At 39.5% G+C, this 20,082-nt stretch overlaps 2 protein-coding genes across 4 annotated transcripts in view; both read left to right on the top strand.

Annotated features, from left to right (window-relative positions):
• The window catches only part of LOC121942459 (sodium/potassium/calcium exchanger 3-like), a 59,235-nt gene extending 50,478 nt beyond the window's left edge, over positions 1–8,757 (top strand). For both annotated transcript variants that reach the window (XM_042485673.2, XM_088072596.1), the window contains 7 exons: positions 71–231; positions 798–1,068; positions 1,166–1,332; positions 2,292–2,406; positions 2,580–2,692; positions 3,067–3,132; positions 4,643–8,757. In XM_042485673.2, coding sequence (XP_042341607.2) covers positions 71–231; positions 798–1,068; positions 1,166–1,332; positions 2,292–2,406; positions 2,580–2,692; positions 3,067–3,132; positions 4,643–4,795 — 1,046 coding nt within the window. In that variant the 3' untranslated portion in view covers positions 4,796–8,757. The remainder of the gene's footprint in view (positions 1–70; positions 232–797; positions 1,069–1,165; positions 1,333–2,291; positions 2,407–2,579; positions 2,693–3,066; positions 3,133–4,642) is intronic.
• A 1,507-nt stretch (positions 8,758–10,264) lies between these two features.
• Positions 10,265–20,082, top strand: part of rin2b (Ras and Rab interactor 2b) — a 41,693-nt gene continuing 31,875 nt past the window's right edge. For both annotated transcript variants that reach the window (XM_042484722.2, XM_042484723.2), the window contains exon 1: positions 10,265–10,467. The gene's annotated coding sequence lies outside the window, so the exon portion shown is untranslated. The remainder of the gene's footprint in view (positions 10,468–20,082) is intronic.

Below are 20,082 nucleotides of genomic sequence, written 5' to 3' on the forward strand. Positions count from 1 at the left end.
AAGCAGTAAACACTCAGCAGTGCAGTCAGATGAAAGTGTGTGTGTGCGTTTGTGTGTTATCTCTTTTTAGCTAACTTCCACTGTAAGCCGTCTGTGCTGATGGTGGATGAGCTGCTGTCTGCGTACCCCCACCAGCTGTCTTTCTCCGAGGCCGGCATGAGGATCATGATCACCAGTCACTTCTCCCCCAGAACCCGCCTTACCATGGCTTCTCGGATGCTCATCAATGAGGTGAACTAAACTATAGATGGATTCACATACACTGTATTGGACTCTGTGTTGAGTTGTGTATCTTTATATGCTATAAGCTATTTTAAATTGAGAAAAGTTGAACATCAGCAAAGCTACCCTCTAGAAAAAAAAGTTTTGTCAACTTAAGTTACTTTGAAAAATCCCTGCCAAACCAGAGTCTTAACATAAATACAAACTAAATAACTCTGTCTGGGTTCAGCAGAAGAAGGAGTGGAATGAATGTTAATTTTCTTTGGATATTACAGCCAACATTTTCTCTCAGGCACCTGTCTGCTGCAGACTACAGTCTGGATGTTAATCCAAACCAAATAGCCAAATTTGGGCTTTCAACTGAAAAACAGAGAAAAGAACATTAACTTCTGCTTCAGACAAATATAAGAGGCATTTTCTGATTTTCCTCTTATATAAATAAATGAAAACAAACTTTACTAGTTAACGGGGTTCAACTGGGACACACTAACATACACAACAATACAAAATGTGTTAATGGAAGTATCGTTGTCATAGCTTTATGCTGTCTAATTATTTTCTCTAATCACTTTCAGAGGCAAAGACTGATCAACACAACTGAGACTCGAGTCAACCGCATCACTAACGGCGACTCTGACTCCGCCGCCAGGGCTCAGGGGAGGCGGGGCTTAGAGAACGGGATGGGTGGAGCTGAGCAGGGTCTGAATGGGAGGTGCAGACTTCAGCGACTGGAGTCTGGGAACGAGACAGAGAACGAAAATGAAGATAACGAGAACAATGAGAACGATGAGGAAGGAGAGGGAGAAGATGACAATAATGGCCCTCTGGTGCCGTTCAAAATTCCAGGTAAAGTATAGATGACATTTAATGATTACTGTCAATAAATGTTCAGTTCTTGGCGCTGTCACTGAGGCCATCATCATTCATCATCATCTTCCTCCAGCTGGGGTGTGTAACAAGCTGAAGTGGCTTTTGATGTGGCCTCTGTCACTACTTCTGTTCTTCACCGTGCCCAACTGTGCCAAGCGGCGCTGGGAGAGATGGTTCATGGTCTCCTTCTTCACCGCCACCATCTGGATCGCTGGCCTCTCCTACATCATGGTCTGGATGGTCAGTCTAATTTGTCTCCCAATCTGACACTGTTTACATTACATCACCAACGTTTTATTCAGTATGTTGAGATGAAATAATACAAGTATAGGAAGCACTTAGTTTAACTTCTCTTTGTTCAGAGATGTTTGACAGAGGAAAAAGTCCAACTGTCTGTGTAGGAGTGTGGACTGAACAGCCACAGTGGGTAAATGCTGAAGGCTGGCTATCAGTACTCAGCTGTCTGATATGGTCTGAGAAATCCAGTGTTGGGTAGTAAATAGTTACATGTAAATAGTTACACCTTCTTGCTATGCAAGAATGTCTTCTTTAGTCATATTTCTGGATAGGATGAGGTACTAGAAGCTGTCTCTATGTCAAGACAGACTCTATTTATTTGGCAGCAAAAGTTTGAATGTTTTTTTTTTTGGTTCACTTATTTGAATGTGCACTACCTCTCATTTGCTAGTCAAATAAATGTCCATAGCTTTAAGCAACCTGAGTTTCCTGAGACTGCTACCAGCTGACTACGACAAGGTGGGTGGCCACGTTGTTGGACAAGAACGCCTTTCATTGTTGTATATTCAACAATATTTTTCTTTAAAATTAGAAACGGGCTTCAACATTTTAGAGAGAAGTAGAGTGCATTTTTTTTATAAGCTGTGAAAAGGCTATCAGCAACAACATAAATTATGTTTTTAGGACGACTTAGCTTTATTGCCTAGTTTAAAACCTCTGCTAGAAAAGTAGTCACATTTAATAGTTACGTTACTCTGATAAAGTAATGAAAATGATTGCATTATTACATTTTTAATGGGGTAATTATCAGTCGGTAATCTATGACATTTGTAAAATGAAACCTCCCAACAGTGGAAAAATCTACAGAGAAGTCTGAAAGTTTGAGTCCAGAAAAGTATTTGAAATGAAAATGTCCAAGAACCCTGAGAGACAATATTGAAACAAAGTCTTTTTGGTTTCAGGTGACTGTGATCGGCTTCACTTTGGGCATTCCTGACGTTATCATGGGCATCACCTTCCTCGCAGCAGGCACCAGTGTCCCGGACTGCATGGCGAGTGTTATAGTCGCACGGCAAGGTACACACACACACACACACACACACACACCGTAATATAAAATCAATATTTGTTTCGAGTAAAACAAAGCTAAAATGCTGTTAGAAGAAGGAGTAGGCTGAATATTGCTTGTCATAATTGACTCGTCTCCTGACTGTATACAGACCTTGACAGTGTTGCTCTCCTTGCCTCAGGTCTGGGAGACATGGCCATCTCCAACTCCATAGGCAGTAATGTGTTTGACATCCTGGTAGGCCTGGGCCTGCCCTGGGCGCTGCAAACACTCTGCATCGACTACGGCTCCATCGTGAGTGCTTCTCAGCTCAGCCAGAGGAGATTCTGCTGGACTTAGACAAGAATAGAACAGAGAGCTGTGCTCGTGAAGGACGGGAACAATCGTCTGTAATATTCAGTGCAGAGCAGTAATACACAAATACATCCACACAGTATTTGTTGGGGCACTGCACAGTTAATCACCATACACCGAGATGATATTATGTGTTAATTGGCCTGCTGATTACTCTTGTTATGGGAAAAAGACATTTGGAAAAGGTGTAATAAAAGTCAGGATGTTATTGTGTGTGTATCAGGACAGAGCTGCCCTCTCTTTATAATTTTAAGGCCATTTAGGAAACCTGACAGTCTGACAAAATACTGTAATCTCTGTGTTTGTCTCCTCAGATCCATCTCAACAGCAGAGGACTCATATTCTCTGTTGGACTCCTTCTAGCCTCAGTATTCGTCACAGTAAGTACTGATTTTTTAAATTTACCTTATCGGGCTGTCATGGTGATACTTTGGGCTAAAGTGCTTTCATCTAACATCTTTGTAGTTTTGAGCAGGGTGTTTGCACGTCTTTTAAAAGTTTTTAAATGTCTTAACTTTGAACTTTGACCCTCTTTTTCATATATATGTTACCATGGAGATGAAACAAATTGCAATTTGCCAAAGTCAGCACAGACAGAGGTCAGCCCGGGGGGCTCTGCTGCTGTTATTTTGCAGTGTTTATCTTTTAAGTTATAACTGCATACACTGTGGAACATTTTCTATCCATTAAATTAGTCTACATATGCATTTCTCTGCCATTGTTATTTTCTTTTTCTTTTTTTTGTTATTGATAATCTCTGTGATTATTTTGTTCACTTAAATAACTCATATTCCTAATTTTACCATCGGACTGGTCATTAGTCACTTGAATGCGCTGTCATTAAATAGCCAGAAAAGCATGTTGGTTAACATACATCAAAATCTGACCAGATATAGTAGAACATCCTGGTATTTTTGGCATACTGCATTTGACATACTATGTATAGGGACATACTAAATCATTTTTAGCCATATTACATAGTAAGGTAGAGTGGGTATTTGAACACAGTCTATTGCCATTCCTTGAACCTTTTTCTTTAAAGCAAGAGCAACATCTAGTGGGCATAGGAAATAAAAACAAATGGTTAGTGCAGCCCATGACGACTGGACAATGTTATTGGTTTAAAAAAATACAAACAACCCAGAGCATTTTTCCCCTATAGCAGAATAATGAGCGTGCTTTCAGACTTTTCTCATGTTCTGTAACTGTGGAGAAAGGTCTCGCAATGTGAAACAAGGCCATCACTACACTAAACATACTGTATGTACAAATGACTCATATCGTACTCTGATGAAACTGCAACCTTTTCCATATTCCAACCCGTCCTCATGTGGCAAGGCTTCGGCAGGCTCTCCCAGACTCCGGTCACTTTAAAAATGCTCATAAAGTAGGAATTGTTTCGATACAATGTTGCCAATCTCTCTGTATTTTGATTAGGGGTTGACCGATATTACTGATCATTAGTACTTAGACTGATACCAGATATTTGGAACCGGTATGCATTTACAATAAAAATTAAAAGCTTTATGTTGAAATTTTAAATTTATAAATATAATAAACTTCAACACAAAACTTAGTTTAAATGCCTTTAGCAAATGTTTAATCAAAACTGAAACTTTCAACATCACGCACAGCAAGTTCCCAGCAAGTTTTTAAAAAAAAAAAAAAAAAGAAGTTCAGTGCAAATTTAAATAAGACTTTACGTGCATTTCATTAATTAATTTTATCGGCTATCATTAAAATAAAACACAGATACAGATAATCGGCAAAATGCCAAATATTGGCCCCAATAATTGGCCAGGCCGTTCATCTGTAGACCTTTAATTTTAATTCATATTGTACTATAGCAAAGATTTGTTCTTTTACTAATGCTTTGTCTTCTCTCTGCAGGTTCTCGGTGTCCATTTAAACAAATGGACTCTGGACTGGCGGCTTGGCTTGGCCTGCCTCATCATGTATGCCATCTTTCTATGCTTCTCCGTCCTTATCGAGTTCAACGTCTTCATCTTCGTCAACCTCCCCATGTGCTCAGACATCCACTGACCTCCCCCCTCTTCTGTTTCTTTGTCTTCTTCTTCTTCCTCTGGTTCATGGAGGAAATCTCACCTGGCTTCCAGTTTCTCTGCGCCTTGAAACCAAGTCTTACCTTTGATTTTTTTCAAATAGAAAAAGTAGAGCTCTATGATTTATCTTTGGTGCAATACACACAAGACAGAAGACACCGGAAGTTTTTTTGGGGACCGGATCGAAGGCGCGATAGAGAGTCCCAGCAGCCAAGATTGCTGCCAATCGTCTCATGAACCGAAAGGTTGGCTGGAGTTAACTGTATTAACACCAACAGTTAGGCTACTGTTGGTGAAGAAGCTGCTACTGTAACTGACTGGTGGAAAAAGAGAGAAATCCTGCGCTCACAGCGATTTTAAGCTGGATTGTTTGTTACTCTTTGTACAAGTTTGGATATAAGCACACGATTAAGGTATTTTTAAGTACTTTCTCTGTATATATTTGAGGATTATATAAGTACTAACATTAGCTGATACATGGGATTCTCTTATGCACAACTGGATCAGTCTCGCCAAGCTGAATGATCCAACCACAGTAACAATATTGTTACGTTTTCCTTTAGGGATTTGGTCTGCCAGTAATACACTCAAAACGCTTCAACATGTCTCTCATGCTCAGTACCAGCCTACACAGCATGCTGTGCTAGACACAACTTTAGCTTTGCACTGAAGGAGAGAATCTAGATATTTAACACTATTTCACATATAGAGTCTATTCTTGTTTGTTTGTCTCTCTGCGGGCATATCTGTGTAGATCTGGGCTTTATTTCTCTGACGTAGGAAAGGGATCTGCCTGCAAGGGACATCCAGCACTGTCACTTTATTGATTAGAGATTTTATTCTGTCATTGCAAAGCGTCTACAGGTACTCTAAATATATAACTACTGAATTAAAGTTCCCTCTAGACAGTAGACCTCTTGTACATATGAAATTAGTCTCTGAGTTGAGTATAACATTGTTACTTCTTAAAGCCAAAAGTATTTTTAGAATAGGAGTAAGAGTCTTAGATTTGGACTTAAGAGTCAGCTCGAGTGCACAGTGTGTGTGGGTGTGTGCGTGCATGTGTGTGTGAGACAGTCTCGAGGGGAACCAAGGACATCACTGTTACTGGGAAGACATAATCATGATTTATTTATGAATTAATTTATTCAAAGATCATGTCTAACCACCAGTTTCAGCCCTTTGGATCATGTACAGTGTATTAAATGGAACGCCCTCCGCTCTTTGATGACGGAGCTGTACAATGTACTGTACCTAATATATAATCTAAGTACTGGAAACTGACTTGATGTTGTTTATATTTAAGATTAGAACTTTATAATTTATAAGTTTTGTATAGTTTGGAAAGATATTGCAACATTTGTATATTGGTACAAACACGGTGTTTTTTGCCAATGATGCACGGCAGGGTTGAGTTGCCGTGGAAATGTTCTGATTTGAAGAGATGGACTGAAAATGCAATCTTTGACTCTGTTTACACCTGGTATTAACACGTCTCAGGTGATCCCTTTGCAAGCGGACAGTTTTAAGTCCATCTGCTTACACCTTGCATTAGCATGTGTCTCCACATGTGTCTTGAGTGTCCACTTGTGATCAGATGTCACGTCCCCCTTCTACTTGCAAGCCAAGACCTAAGTCATTTCCTTTGCAAAGACCAAATGCATTCTCATAAATTGCCAAATTGTGATATGATTCATCAGGCTTCCATTATACAAACTCTTTGACCCAAATGGAAACCAGACAATGTGGCTGAATCCAAATGTCCACCCCTGGCGGACTTAGTTGTTTGTTCTGTGATGTGTTTACTGTCATCACGTAAAGTCTGCGAAGGCAAAAAACTTCAAGCCGCTGATAGACAGTCCCGAAGTCTGTTTCACTCATTGCTGTGGAAATGTTTGAGCAAAAGCTACAGTCATGTGAGCTGTGATTGCTTTTGTCATATTCTGTCTGCTTATCTGGACCTGCAGATAACAAGATATGAATCCCATGTAGACTATAGGCTTTTATTGAGACTGAACTGAATGATATTTTTACAGCTCTATAGAGCATAGAGGCTACACACATTCAACTGCAGAAATGTTGGTGAATAATGACTAGACTAAATAAATTGTTCTTACATTGGAAGACCTTTTATTGTTTTGGGCTAATTTTTTTGCCCGTGTATTTGGCATTATACTGCCTTTAGGGTAGGTTGCACTAATATAATACATTTTGATGACTTTCATAGCCTGTAATTCTACATATTTCTGTGTCAGAATGTGGTTGAAAATTATCTCTGGCCTTCATGATTCAAGTGTAATACAATAATTACATTAAATGTTGTTTTTTTGGTTTTTTTAAGTCAGTCATTGGAAAACAAAACAGTGTGGGTAATTAACCACAATCTTGTGAAGTCTGCACCTCACACTGACTACCTGGAAGTCTACAGAGTTTGCTTGAGGACCCTTGTGAACTGGGCGAATATGAATTTGGACAGCCATCAGCACTCCCAAACTTCCTGGGAATGCACCCGCAAAGTCCACATGTCTAGTGAAGTCCAGACATTTGGATTCAGCATGTTTCTTCTGGTATTAATGTGGCCTTTTTTTGTCATTTCGCTCTTTAAAACAACACAATCGATTCAGGAATTAATACCTACTCTCACCTATGCAGAGGACATCATCTTATTAGGCGGTTGATGTGGCACAGGACAGATTAGCGTACACCAAGATGAAAGAATATGGTCATATGCCGCCCAGACCACCTCTAAATGTGGTCTAAGCGATTGGATCTCAAGATGCATTGAGGACCCATTAGGTGCATTCGCACCTGTACTTAGAGCTGTCCACTTGTGATCTGATCACCCAGGATGCATGTTAATATCAGGCGTAAACACAGCTTTTGTCACTGGTCCTTACACGAGTGGAAGATGTTATGAATCCCCTCGCATGTTGAGCTAGTGATAACTCATGGATGTGAAAGATTCACTTTCAGATAAACGTAAGTGCGTACTGATGGCACACCACCCTTTGAACTCTCACAACATATTGTTTCTCAAACACAGTGCTTTAACTCTTGTGCCATCCCTTGTATTTGAGGCTTCAAAACCAACGCCTGTGGCCATTCTCCTGCTTGTCTTTGAGCCAAAAAAAAACACCTTTGTCAACAGTATTGCCACTCTGTTTCAGCATGTGTTCAAACAAAATGTGGAAGATATGTTTTTTATTTTTACCTTGAAGGATTCTCATTGAGAATTCTCCTGTTAATAGAGTTGCTGATTAATAACAAAGCTGTCCTCTGTAGGTGGTCCTCCTGCAGCCACAAGAGAGCGCTGTAGAGCTGGGTTACAGCTTCGCAGATGGCTGATATTTTACACTCAGTAGGAATTGGTTGGGGGTATATTTTCAGGTAGACTACGTAGAGATAAATACTGGTCGGTGTGCATGCCTCTCTCATAATTCAGATTATTTTGTGTGTAATTTTAATGCATTTCCAAGATCAAAAAGGCACTGTCTTGATTATGCTGTACATATCAAAGGGGTATGCTATTAGAAACACAGATGTTGGAATAACTTCTGATGAGCAGTTATACTGGAGATATATACTGTATTTAGAATGTAGGTCTACAACAGTTAGTTTTCAGCTAATTAATGTCGTTTTATGCTCATGTCTTCTCGATTGTTTGTAAATCCTCATTTTTGTTGATGAGGACCTCTGGGCAGAGCTCAGAGCCACAGAGAGATGAAGATGTTGGCCTTGTTCCCAGTGGTCTTCTTGCAATAAACTGATTTACATACACAAATTACTTTCCCATGTCTTTATGAGCTGTTCACTACATCATTAACCTCCTTATTTTGACAGAAAGTTATCATGAAAATAAACAGTTTAATATTTTTCAACATCTTTTTGGAGAAACTGAAAACTCCTGTGTTATCTACACAGTGTTGTATTTACATTATCTGGCAAAAATTGCCATTATTAAATAATATGACCTCAAATATGCTGACAAACATGGTGTGCATGTTTTGAAAACATACACTGTAAAAATATTGGACATAACTACCGTGACGTTACTTATTGCTTTGTGGGCGCTCATTTTGAAGCCTCGAGCTTTGCATTAAAACTTATAAGAGCAAACACTTGAATAAAAGTCAGGATAAGAACTAGCTAAAGTGATTGTAACCATTTTTTGGGGGGAAAAAATGTTGGTGTGTAGCCTACTTTGAGTTTAGTTTAGCCTATGTCCTGTTTACCAACATGGAGGGGCGGGCTTTATGGCCTATACTGCAGACAGACACCAGGGGGTGATTTTTGAAATTCAAAGGTTTTCCGTGTCTTAAAAAGGTGGTTGCTAACAAGTGGCTAAATCAGACTACAGTGTTTATCGGGGACGTTAAACGTCATCACACCTGACACAGAAACTATTAGCGAGACTTTCAATTGACATAGCCATGATGATTAGCTAGATCAGGTCACGCTAACAGGAGAGAGTTTTGTAGAAAATTAAGCATGCTAAATCAAATCAGAAGTTGAACAATTCAGGATGGTGATGTTTAAGTTGTGTGACCAGGATGTAGTTCGTTTATAGCCTAACAATAGCTTTTTGCTTCAGGCAATTTCATTTACGCTTCAAAACTCACAAAAGTGGTGTTCATCTGTGAAGATTATCATGCTGAAAAAACGTGTAAGTATCATAAACTTGTGTTCATCACATATTATTCTAATATTATCTATATACAAAACATTTCTATAGAAGGCATAGCATGAAACTTTCATACTTATAGTTTATGTTTTCTATGTGGCAACTCTGTAGTAATAGGCTTGTGCATCTCTCTTAATGGTTTGGGACCGGCCTAGATTGCAGACTCTCTAATCCTTCAGGAGCTCTTAGATCCTTTACTGCTGGGTTTTTAAATACACACAAACATATGCACAAAAAATAGGCAGAGCAGTTTTTGTTCAGTATGCTCCAAAACTATGGAACACCCTTCCAAAGGACATGAGAAAGTGGGCTCTGTGAACATTTTTAAATGACAACTGAAAACCTATCTATTCAGTCTAGCTTTTAATAAACAGAACTCTTCTATTCATTATTTTAAATTTCAATTCCAATGTTCAGTTCTGCTATGTGCACTGTTTTAACTGGTCTCTGTACTTTTTACTTTGACTTTTCTATTTTGGGCTCACCACATGCCTTTTGACTGTTTATTCTTGTTTTTTTCTGTTGCACTTCTTTTAATTGTGAAGCACTTTTAGCTGCTTTCCTTGTATGAAAAGTGGTCCATAAATAAACTCTATTATCATTAATATAATTAGTTTAACGAGTTTCCAGATATCTAATGAAATAAACTTCTCATGACAGAATGAAAAATGTAGATGAAAGTCGACATTAGTTCCTCAGCCAATCAGGAGGAGGCGTCATGTTACCGCAGCTCTCCTCCTCCTCCTCCTCCTGCTGCTGCGTCAATCTCACCTCAGTGCTGGGATCCAAACCCGGTCACTCTGTCTCAGTCCGACATTAAACCATGTAACCCACCGAGTCCGGGGACAGTGAGACTCCTCGGTGTCACCCGAAAACAAAAGAAAACAAACTGCGCAGCGAACATGATTTTCCTGCATGGAGCATAACCGGACAAAAACACCGACTGAGTGGTGAAGGAGGTCGACTTTAAGGTGAGCAAAGTTGTCTTTGTTGTCAAAAGTTGTTAGCGGTAGACTGGTTAACTGTGGACCATGATTCCTGGTTCCAAGTGTTTACATACAGATACCAACTTTTGGGAAAGTTTTCTGGAGAGTTTGGATTGTGTGTCTGGCGTGCAGAGAGTGAAATACCTGGTTATTAAAGCAATGTGATGTGCAAAAAAAAGAAAGAAAGAAAGAAAGAAATTAGCCTGTAGCCAGATATATGAGAGGGTAATGTGCAGCTCCATATGGTTGGGAAAAAAAAGCTCTGCTATGTGACAAAAGTTGATGAAATCAAAGTCAGTTTTGCTTCCAGTTGCCTAATCTTTTAGCTGCAATTTCCTGAAGGCAGCTTTGGGACTTTTCTGCCTTTTGAGTAATAGTTCAGATAATAAAAACCCTCTTATCTGTGGTATGTATTTATTTAGTGGTGTTTGGAAACGGTCAATCTAGTAGTTCTTCAGAAACATAGTTGAATTTCCAGCATCTTGTAACACTGGCAGCATTTTTGAAAGTTTACAAGGTCAATTAGATTGTGCTACTTATTTGAAGTATTTACTGATACAAAAGCTTTAAGAAAAAGTACACACACGACCACATATAAGAGGACAATATATTGATATTATTGTGAAATGACTGTAAATATCATAGATTTTGGATTTGAAAAATGTAACTGTCATTCCAGTGCTTTATTTAATTTTACTTCCACAGTACTTTATTTAAATTTGCTATAACAGTACTTTATTTAACACTGGTATAACAGTTCTTGAGTTAACTTATTTGGACAGTACTATGTTTAAGTTTGACATATCAGTACTTTGTTAAACTTGTTTTAACAGTAAATTATTTGACTTTACTAAACAATCACTCTAGTTTTATCATACCGGTACTTTATTTAACTTAGTTACAACAGTAATTTGTTTAACATTGTTGTAACAGTAGTTTATTTGTTTATTACTTTACAGTAGATTAGAGAAGATTTCAAAATATGAAGCTATGTATTGTCCATCGAGGTGTAGTCTAAAAATCACGATGTTATTTATAGGTAATATTGCCCAGGCCCGATCCATAACCACGGCTATACATCACACACATTTTCACAGGGACCTCAATATTGAATTTTTTCTTGGAAATACAACTTCCATGTGGTTGCACCAGCCCCAGGCCTAATACTGCAGTTTTATATATGTATATATATATATATATAGGCACTATATATAAAAATTATCAGGTAAGTTGGGGCTAAATTTTAAGTTTTACTTTTAAATAAAGCAAGAACCTCCCAGACATTAATAGTATTTCATTTATACCCTTCCCATAGAAGGAAACTGTAACTGCCTCCACCCAGCACAATAAAGGTTCTGTATTACTTTTTTTCCATACACATAGGCTGGCTTTGCTTGACTCGGTTTGACTTGGTACGTTAGCCCGGCATGGCAGAGATCTGCATCTCCACTACAACAAGGCTACCTGTTTGAAGGTGTGTCTTTAACTGATGACGGCTTGTCGATTCCATTTAAATTGTGTTTCTCCATTGCACAGCAGATGGATGTTTATGTGTATCTGTTGGAGGTGAGCTGTGTGCAGAGCTTCATCTAACATCTCACTGTGGCTGTTTGTGCTCGTACTCTTCCTCCCTGGGAGAAGGAGGGTCGTCAGGGTTTGGTTTATGGTTGGCGATATGTCACCACTGCCCAATTCGACCTGATCAGGCGCACATCTGGCCCAACTCTGGAGATGGTCTATCCTGTGAGCAGCTTGGCGTAGCTCGGCATGTCTAAACTGATCATTTGAATACAATCAGCACAGCATGGTTTGACTCAGTACAGCCAGAAGTGCCAGTGGAAAAGCCCCGTATGTGACATATTCATGCTACCTTTGTGTGTGCTGTAATCTGAGCTACTCTGTTTTTTGTTGTGGTTGTTGTTCTAGCCACGTGTATGTGCTAGTGCATGTGTTTATCCCACTGGCTAGCTCACAGCTGCTTTGCAGTGCGGTCATACTGCAGTTACCGGTACTGATGTTGGGATGGCATCTTTACCTAAGTTCTGTAAGCACTGTTGCTATTGTTTAGCACTGTTTATGGAGTAAGCACTGTTAGCTGCTAGCCACTGGCTCAGCCATGTCCAAGTTGATAACCACTTCCAGACAACTCATACACTCTGAATTTCTCATAGAGCCTGTTTTAAAAAAAATAAAGCTGAATATTCAAATTTAAAAAATATGTTTTATTATTAATAACTAAAAGAGCCAATGCATACATAATTGCAAAATGTTTTATTACCCCAACTTAAACATTAATTATCTAGGGCGCCCAAGAGCTCACCTAATAGAGCAGGTGCCCCATTTGCAAAGGCTAAGTCCCCACCGCAGCAGCTGACCTCTGTTCATTTTCCTACAGTCCCTTACTCATTTATTTCACAGCTCTTATTACTTACTATGAAAGTATGTAGTGGCAACGTGTTGCAGCATCTCCCCGTTACCTTCCACTGCTCTGAGAGATGATCTGTTTTCCTTCAGAAATATGTAAGACCCGTCTGAACCTGACTGAACACAACTCTGTGGCCCTCTCTGTTTTTCTAAATGAGCAGTGAGCTGATGATTATCGATGTAATAAAGGGGCCAGTTTCCTCATTTAAGCTGCTTTGGAATTTTTTAAAGAGATTAGCTTCACTGCAAAACCAAGGGTTTTTGGCACAAAGAGCTCTGGTTAGATGCTGCTCAGCAGTAAGGTATTTTATTGAAAAATAACCTGTCAGTAGAGTTATGGAGAGTGTTTTTCATATTTTGATTTAAAAGAAACTCTCCTCAAACCACTTATGTCTGCAAATTCAAGACAGAGCCGAGAACTTCACAGGTTTATAAAAAGTGATGTCATCTTGGCTGGACGAGGAAGCAGCCACTCGAGTTGCCGGTGTGAGAGGAAACTGTCCCTGTGGGGGATGTTAACACTAAACGCTTTCACAGGAGCAACACTGATGTCTGCTGTAATCCTGCAGCGCGGCATGAAACCAAACACTCCGTTTAGCTGCAGAAAGCCCAGACTGGAGCTCTGGTTTTCCTATTTCTGCAAACTGAGCCGAATATCTGCTGTATGCATGACTTTATATTATGCTGGTGAGTGATATATCTGCCAAAATCCTTCATGAAATTTATAGTTGAATTGGACAGCAGCTTATTTCATCCTTTTAACATAGGATTTAAAATGAGAGTTAGTTACAGGCAGGGTCAGACTAACAAGCTAGGGGACCTTGGGGCAAAAATGAGATGTGGACCCCTATTGACCCTCCATTCTATGTTTACTGACCATGTATCCTGTTGCCTGTAACAAGCCATCAGGCTCAGTGCACAAACTGCATAAAAGGTTTATCTCACTCTGTCCCGAGCTCCAGAAACCAACATGAATACTACTCCACCCGAGGTTTGCTTGTCAGTGTCAGTTTAAGTATAGACATTGTAAGAGTAATATAAACAGAAATAATAAAGAATATAAAAATGTAGGAGTATCTGAAATAAATATCACTGACAGCTACTCTGAAGGCATTTGCAGAAACCTAAAAATTCTTCTAACCATGTGGATGAAAAATATTCCATCCACTGCACGATAAAAAACTATTCCAAGTTGCATTTCTATTTTCTGACCTAAACAAACTTGAAAGCCAGAATAATAAACCCAAAGATTGACCTGCTTCTGTATATTTGCCACAGTTTGTTGAGTCAGTTCAGTCTTTGGGGCCCCTGCAGCTCCTGAGCAGTGTATTAGCCCACTAGCATTAGCTATGTTAGCTTAGCAGTGATAAGCTCACTGATATCACTTGTTTCACCATGTTTTGTTTCGTTTTTTTCTAAAAATTGAATGTCATCACTACAGTAAAAGCAGCTGAGAACTGCACAGGGGACACACCTCTGAGGACGGCTTGAATCCAAAAGTGCGTATTGTAGGAAAATGCCACTGTGGAAATGGCGACTTGTTTACTTTGGTTCTTCCCTGGATCCATCTATAGGAGCTGCAACTGGAAAGTAGGTCAGAAATCCTCTTCGTTGTTCAGCATCCGGGATATTTTTCAATGTATGTATTTTGAAACTTGGCTCTCTGGCTTGAATGTAATAATAACAATGCATGAGAGCCACAAAATGGGGCACGGAGGCCCATTGAAGACCCTATCATTTAGTTGATTTTATGCTTTAGTGGTTCTTATTTAAAATAAATCGGAACACCACAATGTAATTGCGACACAGTGAGGATGAGGACTGGGGCCCCTGAGGGTCGGGGGCCGCAGGGCACTTGGCATGGTTGATAATCCAGTCTAGGTTACAGCCAGTTTTGGGTTGAAGCAATTTAAATCCACTTTCCAGTGTCTGTTTACCCTTTGCTTGTCTTTTGATATCTCCTCCATGACTCAACAATAACAAGCACCGGTGTAATCACGCTAATTAGACGACTCTGTTTATTTGGAAGCTATCTGCTCATCTTCTTTCCTCTCTCTCTTCTGTTTTTATCTCAAGAAATAGAAGTTATGTAGAGACATTCCCCACCTTTCTGGGCTGGCTGGATGCTTGGCTTGTTTCTGGGACTAATTTAAAGGGGAGTAGCCCCAAAAACAGCCCAGGCTTTTCTAGGCTGACCTTTAGTGTGGAAAGTTTCGGCTGGGCGGTGCTGGTGCCTGTTTCTCACCAAGTTTTAGTCCAGTGGCGTTCTTATTAAAAGTGAAGTTTGATTTGTTTGAAGGGATTTCCAGCGTTTGCATGTTGCTATTACGAGCCTCTTAAAGCTGTGATTAGAGGTTAGGCTGTTGGTCAGGTTGGTGTTTGACTGACAGAAGGTCTATAAACATTTCATGGAAAAAAAAGTGAAAGTAATCCTGACCTTCTATCCTCGCGTAAGAAAAGCTGTGAGTGATCAGATTCCTTTGCTAACCAACACAACATGGGCCAGTCAGTTCAGCTGAACTTACAGAGAACCACTGACCCAAATTCTGCTCTGCGGCCGCGCACCCGTGCACACACATGCACACACACATACGCACACACCACACAAACATAGATTTGTGGAGCTGTTTTTAAGGAAATGCGTTGGCATTTTAAGTAAAGTAAATAGCCAAATCCAGTGTATTTAAATCAAATACACTCAGTCGATCCCTTCCTCACATGTAAACATGCGCAAACACACACACACGCGCGCACACACACACACACACACACACACACACACACACACACACACACACACACACACACACACACACACACACACACACACACTCATCTGGTTTGCCTCAGGGCAATAACATGACCCACGTGTGGGAGTTGCAGTGGGTTTATTCAGCTGCCTGCAGCTCCCTCCTCGTGCTCTGCTGCTCTGACAGCAGCATGGAGTCCTGATAGCTCTTAATGAGATCTCACTGCTGACACATGAAGCAACACTTCATGTTTTTCTGACAGTTTAAAAAAAATACAGGTTAAGTTTGTTGGATCGGATTTTACAGGGTTGGACAGATAGACTGCAGGGGAATAGCAACAAACAGCGGTCAGGTCACATCTGGGTTTCTGTTTGCTGTTTTAAAAGGCAATGTTGCTCAGTCTAATAATTTTAAGAACAATGCATGATAGAAACTTACAGTATATTTACAACACAAGTGTCTCCAATGGGGTCGACTATCTAGTTAGGTTGAATGTCCACATTAAAACAGTGATCCAGATCATAGCTATCAGCAAAAGAAGAGGACAACTGCATGACTTTTTAATGTTTGCTTTTTTTTAATGTGAAGTGCTGCCAACTGAGAATTGTGTGCAGTCAGCAGTCAAATAATTAATTAATGTGACATTCATAATGAAAAGAAGGGGTGCTTTTTTATTGCAGTCTTAATAGGTTACATGCATCGTGCTACAAACTAGTAAAATGTTTCTTGCATCTGCCTATAAATAACTCCATAAAAGGGATAAATCACAATTTAAAGACACATGCTTTTTGGCTTTCTTGGCTAGTGTGTGATGAAATTGATATCAATCTTCTCTTGGTAAGAGAGCCAACAAGTGCATTTCCTAAAATGCTGAACCACCGCTTTAATTAGTGCCACTGTCATAGGCACGTGTTATCAAGGATAAAGAAGCTTAGATGAGTTGCAGGCCCCCAGTAAGAAAAAGAAATTAATTAAATAGATTATTAATCAAAATTAAATTAGATCTTGTTAATGTTAACATCAGTGATACAAAAGAAGAGCTGCTAACAATACACACGTCTGTGTTCACCGCCGTCAAACACTGAAGCTATTCATTAGTGCTGATATAGGACAGCACAGCCTCACTAGCATGACACCCACTGTGAGAAAATTAGGGTCCCGCAATCAGTGGGCTTTAAAACAACAATAACACAAAGCGTAATGAAGTCCTGCTGTCTCTCTTTTATTGTTATTATGCAAAACAGAATGAAGTCTGTGTATGTATGGGGGCGTAGGGGCTTGGTATTGTGTCTGTTTTTGAACTGAAGTTATTTACTTGTGTTTACATGTCTTGATGATTAACTTTGTCTGTGTGTCTCTTATGTGCTGGTTTTAATGTGTGAATATATGCGTGCATCTGTGTGTGTTTACCTTATGAACAGTGTGTCTCTGTACTGCAGAGCTGGGGCGGGGGGGCTGGTCTGTGGTTCCAGGAGGGAGGGGTGCATGCTCAGATGTGTCTTTTACAGATGTTTACTTGCAGCTGAGGCTACACACACACACACACACACACACACACACACACACACACACACAGTGATGAAGTACCTGATAAAAAAGCTACATTAGTTGAAAGTTTGATGGGATGTCAGTGTTTTGGTGGTGGTTTAGGGGGTTTCAGGACATTTCCACAGTTGGTTTTGCCAAGCGGACCTAGTGAGAGGTTGTCTTGTTTCCTATAATACCCAGCATGCTCTCTGATTCATCTGAGGCTCTGATGTTTATGCATGTGGATATATTATTCACCTCGCTGTCAGAGCTTTCATTGGCACGGTCACTAGTATCAGCTCTTTTACAGAATCAACAGCAGAAGGACACAGAATCATCACCTACTGATTTCCAGGAAACATCCTGAGTGGGAAAGTTTTTGTAAAGTTCATCTCTTAATTTTTCCCTTATTCTGTTCAACTCTTTGTGTTGTAGCTTCTTCCACTCATTTGTTTGTGGAATTGAAACCATTACGCCAGACACAGATCAGGTCTGTGAGACAGTTAGGAAACGATACAGTCTCTCTGTAGGTCACTAGATATGTTGCAAAGTCAGAATTTATTTGACTTCAGTTTTATTGCACTTTGTTTGAGATGTAAAAGATAATTATAATTCTTATTGCTGATTAATCCGTCATTCATCATAATTGTTTCTGTTGAATTATTCATTGTATTAAATGTCAGAAAATTGTGAGAAATATCCATTGCACATGTTTTAAGTTCCTTGTATTATCTGTTGAAAGGAACAAAACTATTATATATAAATAATAATATATTATAATTATCTGAGATAGCAACTCAAATCCAACAAGTGAACAGATAAGCACAGGGGAGGCATAAACATGTTAACAAGACACATAGATGCATAAAGGAAGCAGAAGTGCGTTAATAGTAGAAACACAGTGACCTGCCTCAAAAACCACTGATGAACTCTTGCAGCAGCAGACTGGCAGCCAAAAATCGGACCTTGACGTCATGCAAAAGTTGGTGTGGTTTAATCTCAAGCTGGTTGGATAGAAGCCTACATTTCAGATTCAGTTTTTTTTTGTGAAAATATTGATTAATGCAGCTTTGATTGTTACTGTGTAAATAAACTTGACTTCTTTTCTATAGAGAATATACCTAAACAGTAATAATAATAATAATAATAATAATGAAGTAATAATAATAATAATAAAATAATAATAATACACTTTATATATAGAGCACTTTATACAAGGAGTGCAGCTTGAAGTTCTTCACAATAAAAAATGCAACACTAAAAGCTCTGACAATCAAAAGACAGGTGGTGATAATCAAGATATAAAAGTCAAAGTAAAAAGTACGGAGACCAGTAATAAAAGTAAAAATAAAAGAATTGATATAAAATAATATTTACAAGAATTTCACCAATTGAAGCCAGACTAAGTAAACAGTTTTCCAGCTGTCGTTTAAAAATGTTCACAGGGCCCGCCTCTCTTATAGCTTTTGGAAGGTATTCCATCATTTTGTAACATAGCTAACAAAAGCTGCGCTGCCTATTTTCCCGTGCATAATTTCGGCCAGACACTCTTGTCTGTTGTTTAATGAGACAATAAAAACAGCCAGTGGATCAGGATTTATTGCTGAAGTTAAAATTCCACAATAGTACAACTTTAATTCAGTGACGATGGCACTTTTGCGATTGTTGCAGACATGACCCAGTTATTGTCTTTACTGCGGCTTGTTAAACACTCACCACAGTGGGCAGTTTTCAGTTTTACTGGCATTTCCATTTTGCTAAATGTGTGAACAAAAACATTCTGTGCGTTTCGAAATAGTTTCACATTTGATAGTCTGAAATTGTTCTATCCTGATCCAACCCTCTTTGTCAGTGTGTTTTTCTTTCCTCCCCCTCAGCCGGCAATGGTAGGGGGCGATGGCTTCCTTCCTGTTTGAGATAAAAGGGCATATGGGGGCTGATGGACGAATGGAGCATCTCCCTGGTCTGAGAGGACTGTGAACCTCTGCCAGGAGGGGAAGGGCGGCCCTAACAGTTGTTGCCAGGCCAGAGAGAAAGGGGTGAGACAGAGATGAAGAGAGGGGAGGGACGGATTATGATAGAGAAACAGACAGAGACGTAAACAGAGGCCCTAAAACCTTCTGTTCTGGTGGGAAAGATGGACAACTGAGCAGCAACTGAGGACAAGATTAAAAGTTAATAATGTACTGCCATTACTACGTCTACTACTATTACTACTACTACTGCTGTTACTATACTACTACTGCTACTGCTGCTACTATACTACTACTTCTACTTCTACTACTGCTGGTACTACTGCTGCTACTATACTACTACTACTGCTACTGCTGCTACTACTACGACTACTGGTGCTACTATACTACTACTACAGTTACTTCTACTAGTACTACTACTTCTACTACTACTGCTGCTACTACTACTTCTACTGCTACTGCTATTACTTCGACCACGACTACTGGTGCTACTATACTGCTACTACCTATTACTAGTACTACTTCTACTACTACTGATACTACCACTACAACTGCTACGACTTCTACTCCTGCAACTACTACTACTACTGCTACTTTTGCTGCTACCACTGCTAGCACTGCTATTATTACTGCTGCTACTGCTACTACAACTACGACTATTACAGCAGCAATATTACTCCTACTTCTACTACTGCTGCTACTACTGCTGTTGCTACTACTACTACTACTACTACTTTTGCTGCTGCCACTAGTACTGCTGTTACTGCTGCTGCTGCTACTGCTAGTACCACTACTTCCACTACTATGACTACTACTAATATTAATATACTTCTGTACCTTTTTTGGTTGACTACTATTTATTTTTAGCTAAAAAAAAGCCCCATTAAAACGTCCAAAAAATGTTGCCCTTTAAAGATGTTAAAGCT

The sequence above is a fragment of the Plectropomus leopardus genome, chromosome 3, assembly GCF_026936395.1.
Source record: "Plectropomus leopardus strain MGB_pleo_1.0 chromosome 3, ASM2693639v1, whole genome shotgun sequence".
Lineage (NCBI taxonomy): Eukaryota > Metazoa > Chordata > Actinopteri > Perciformes > Serranidae > Plectropomus > Plectropomus leopardus.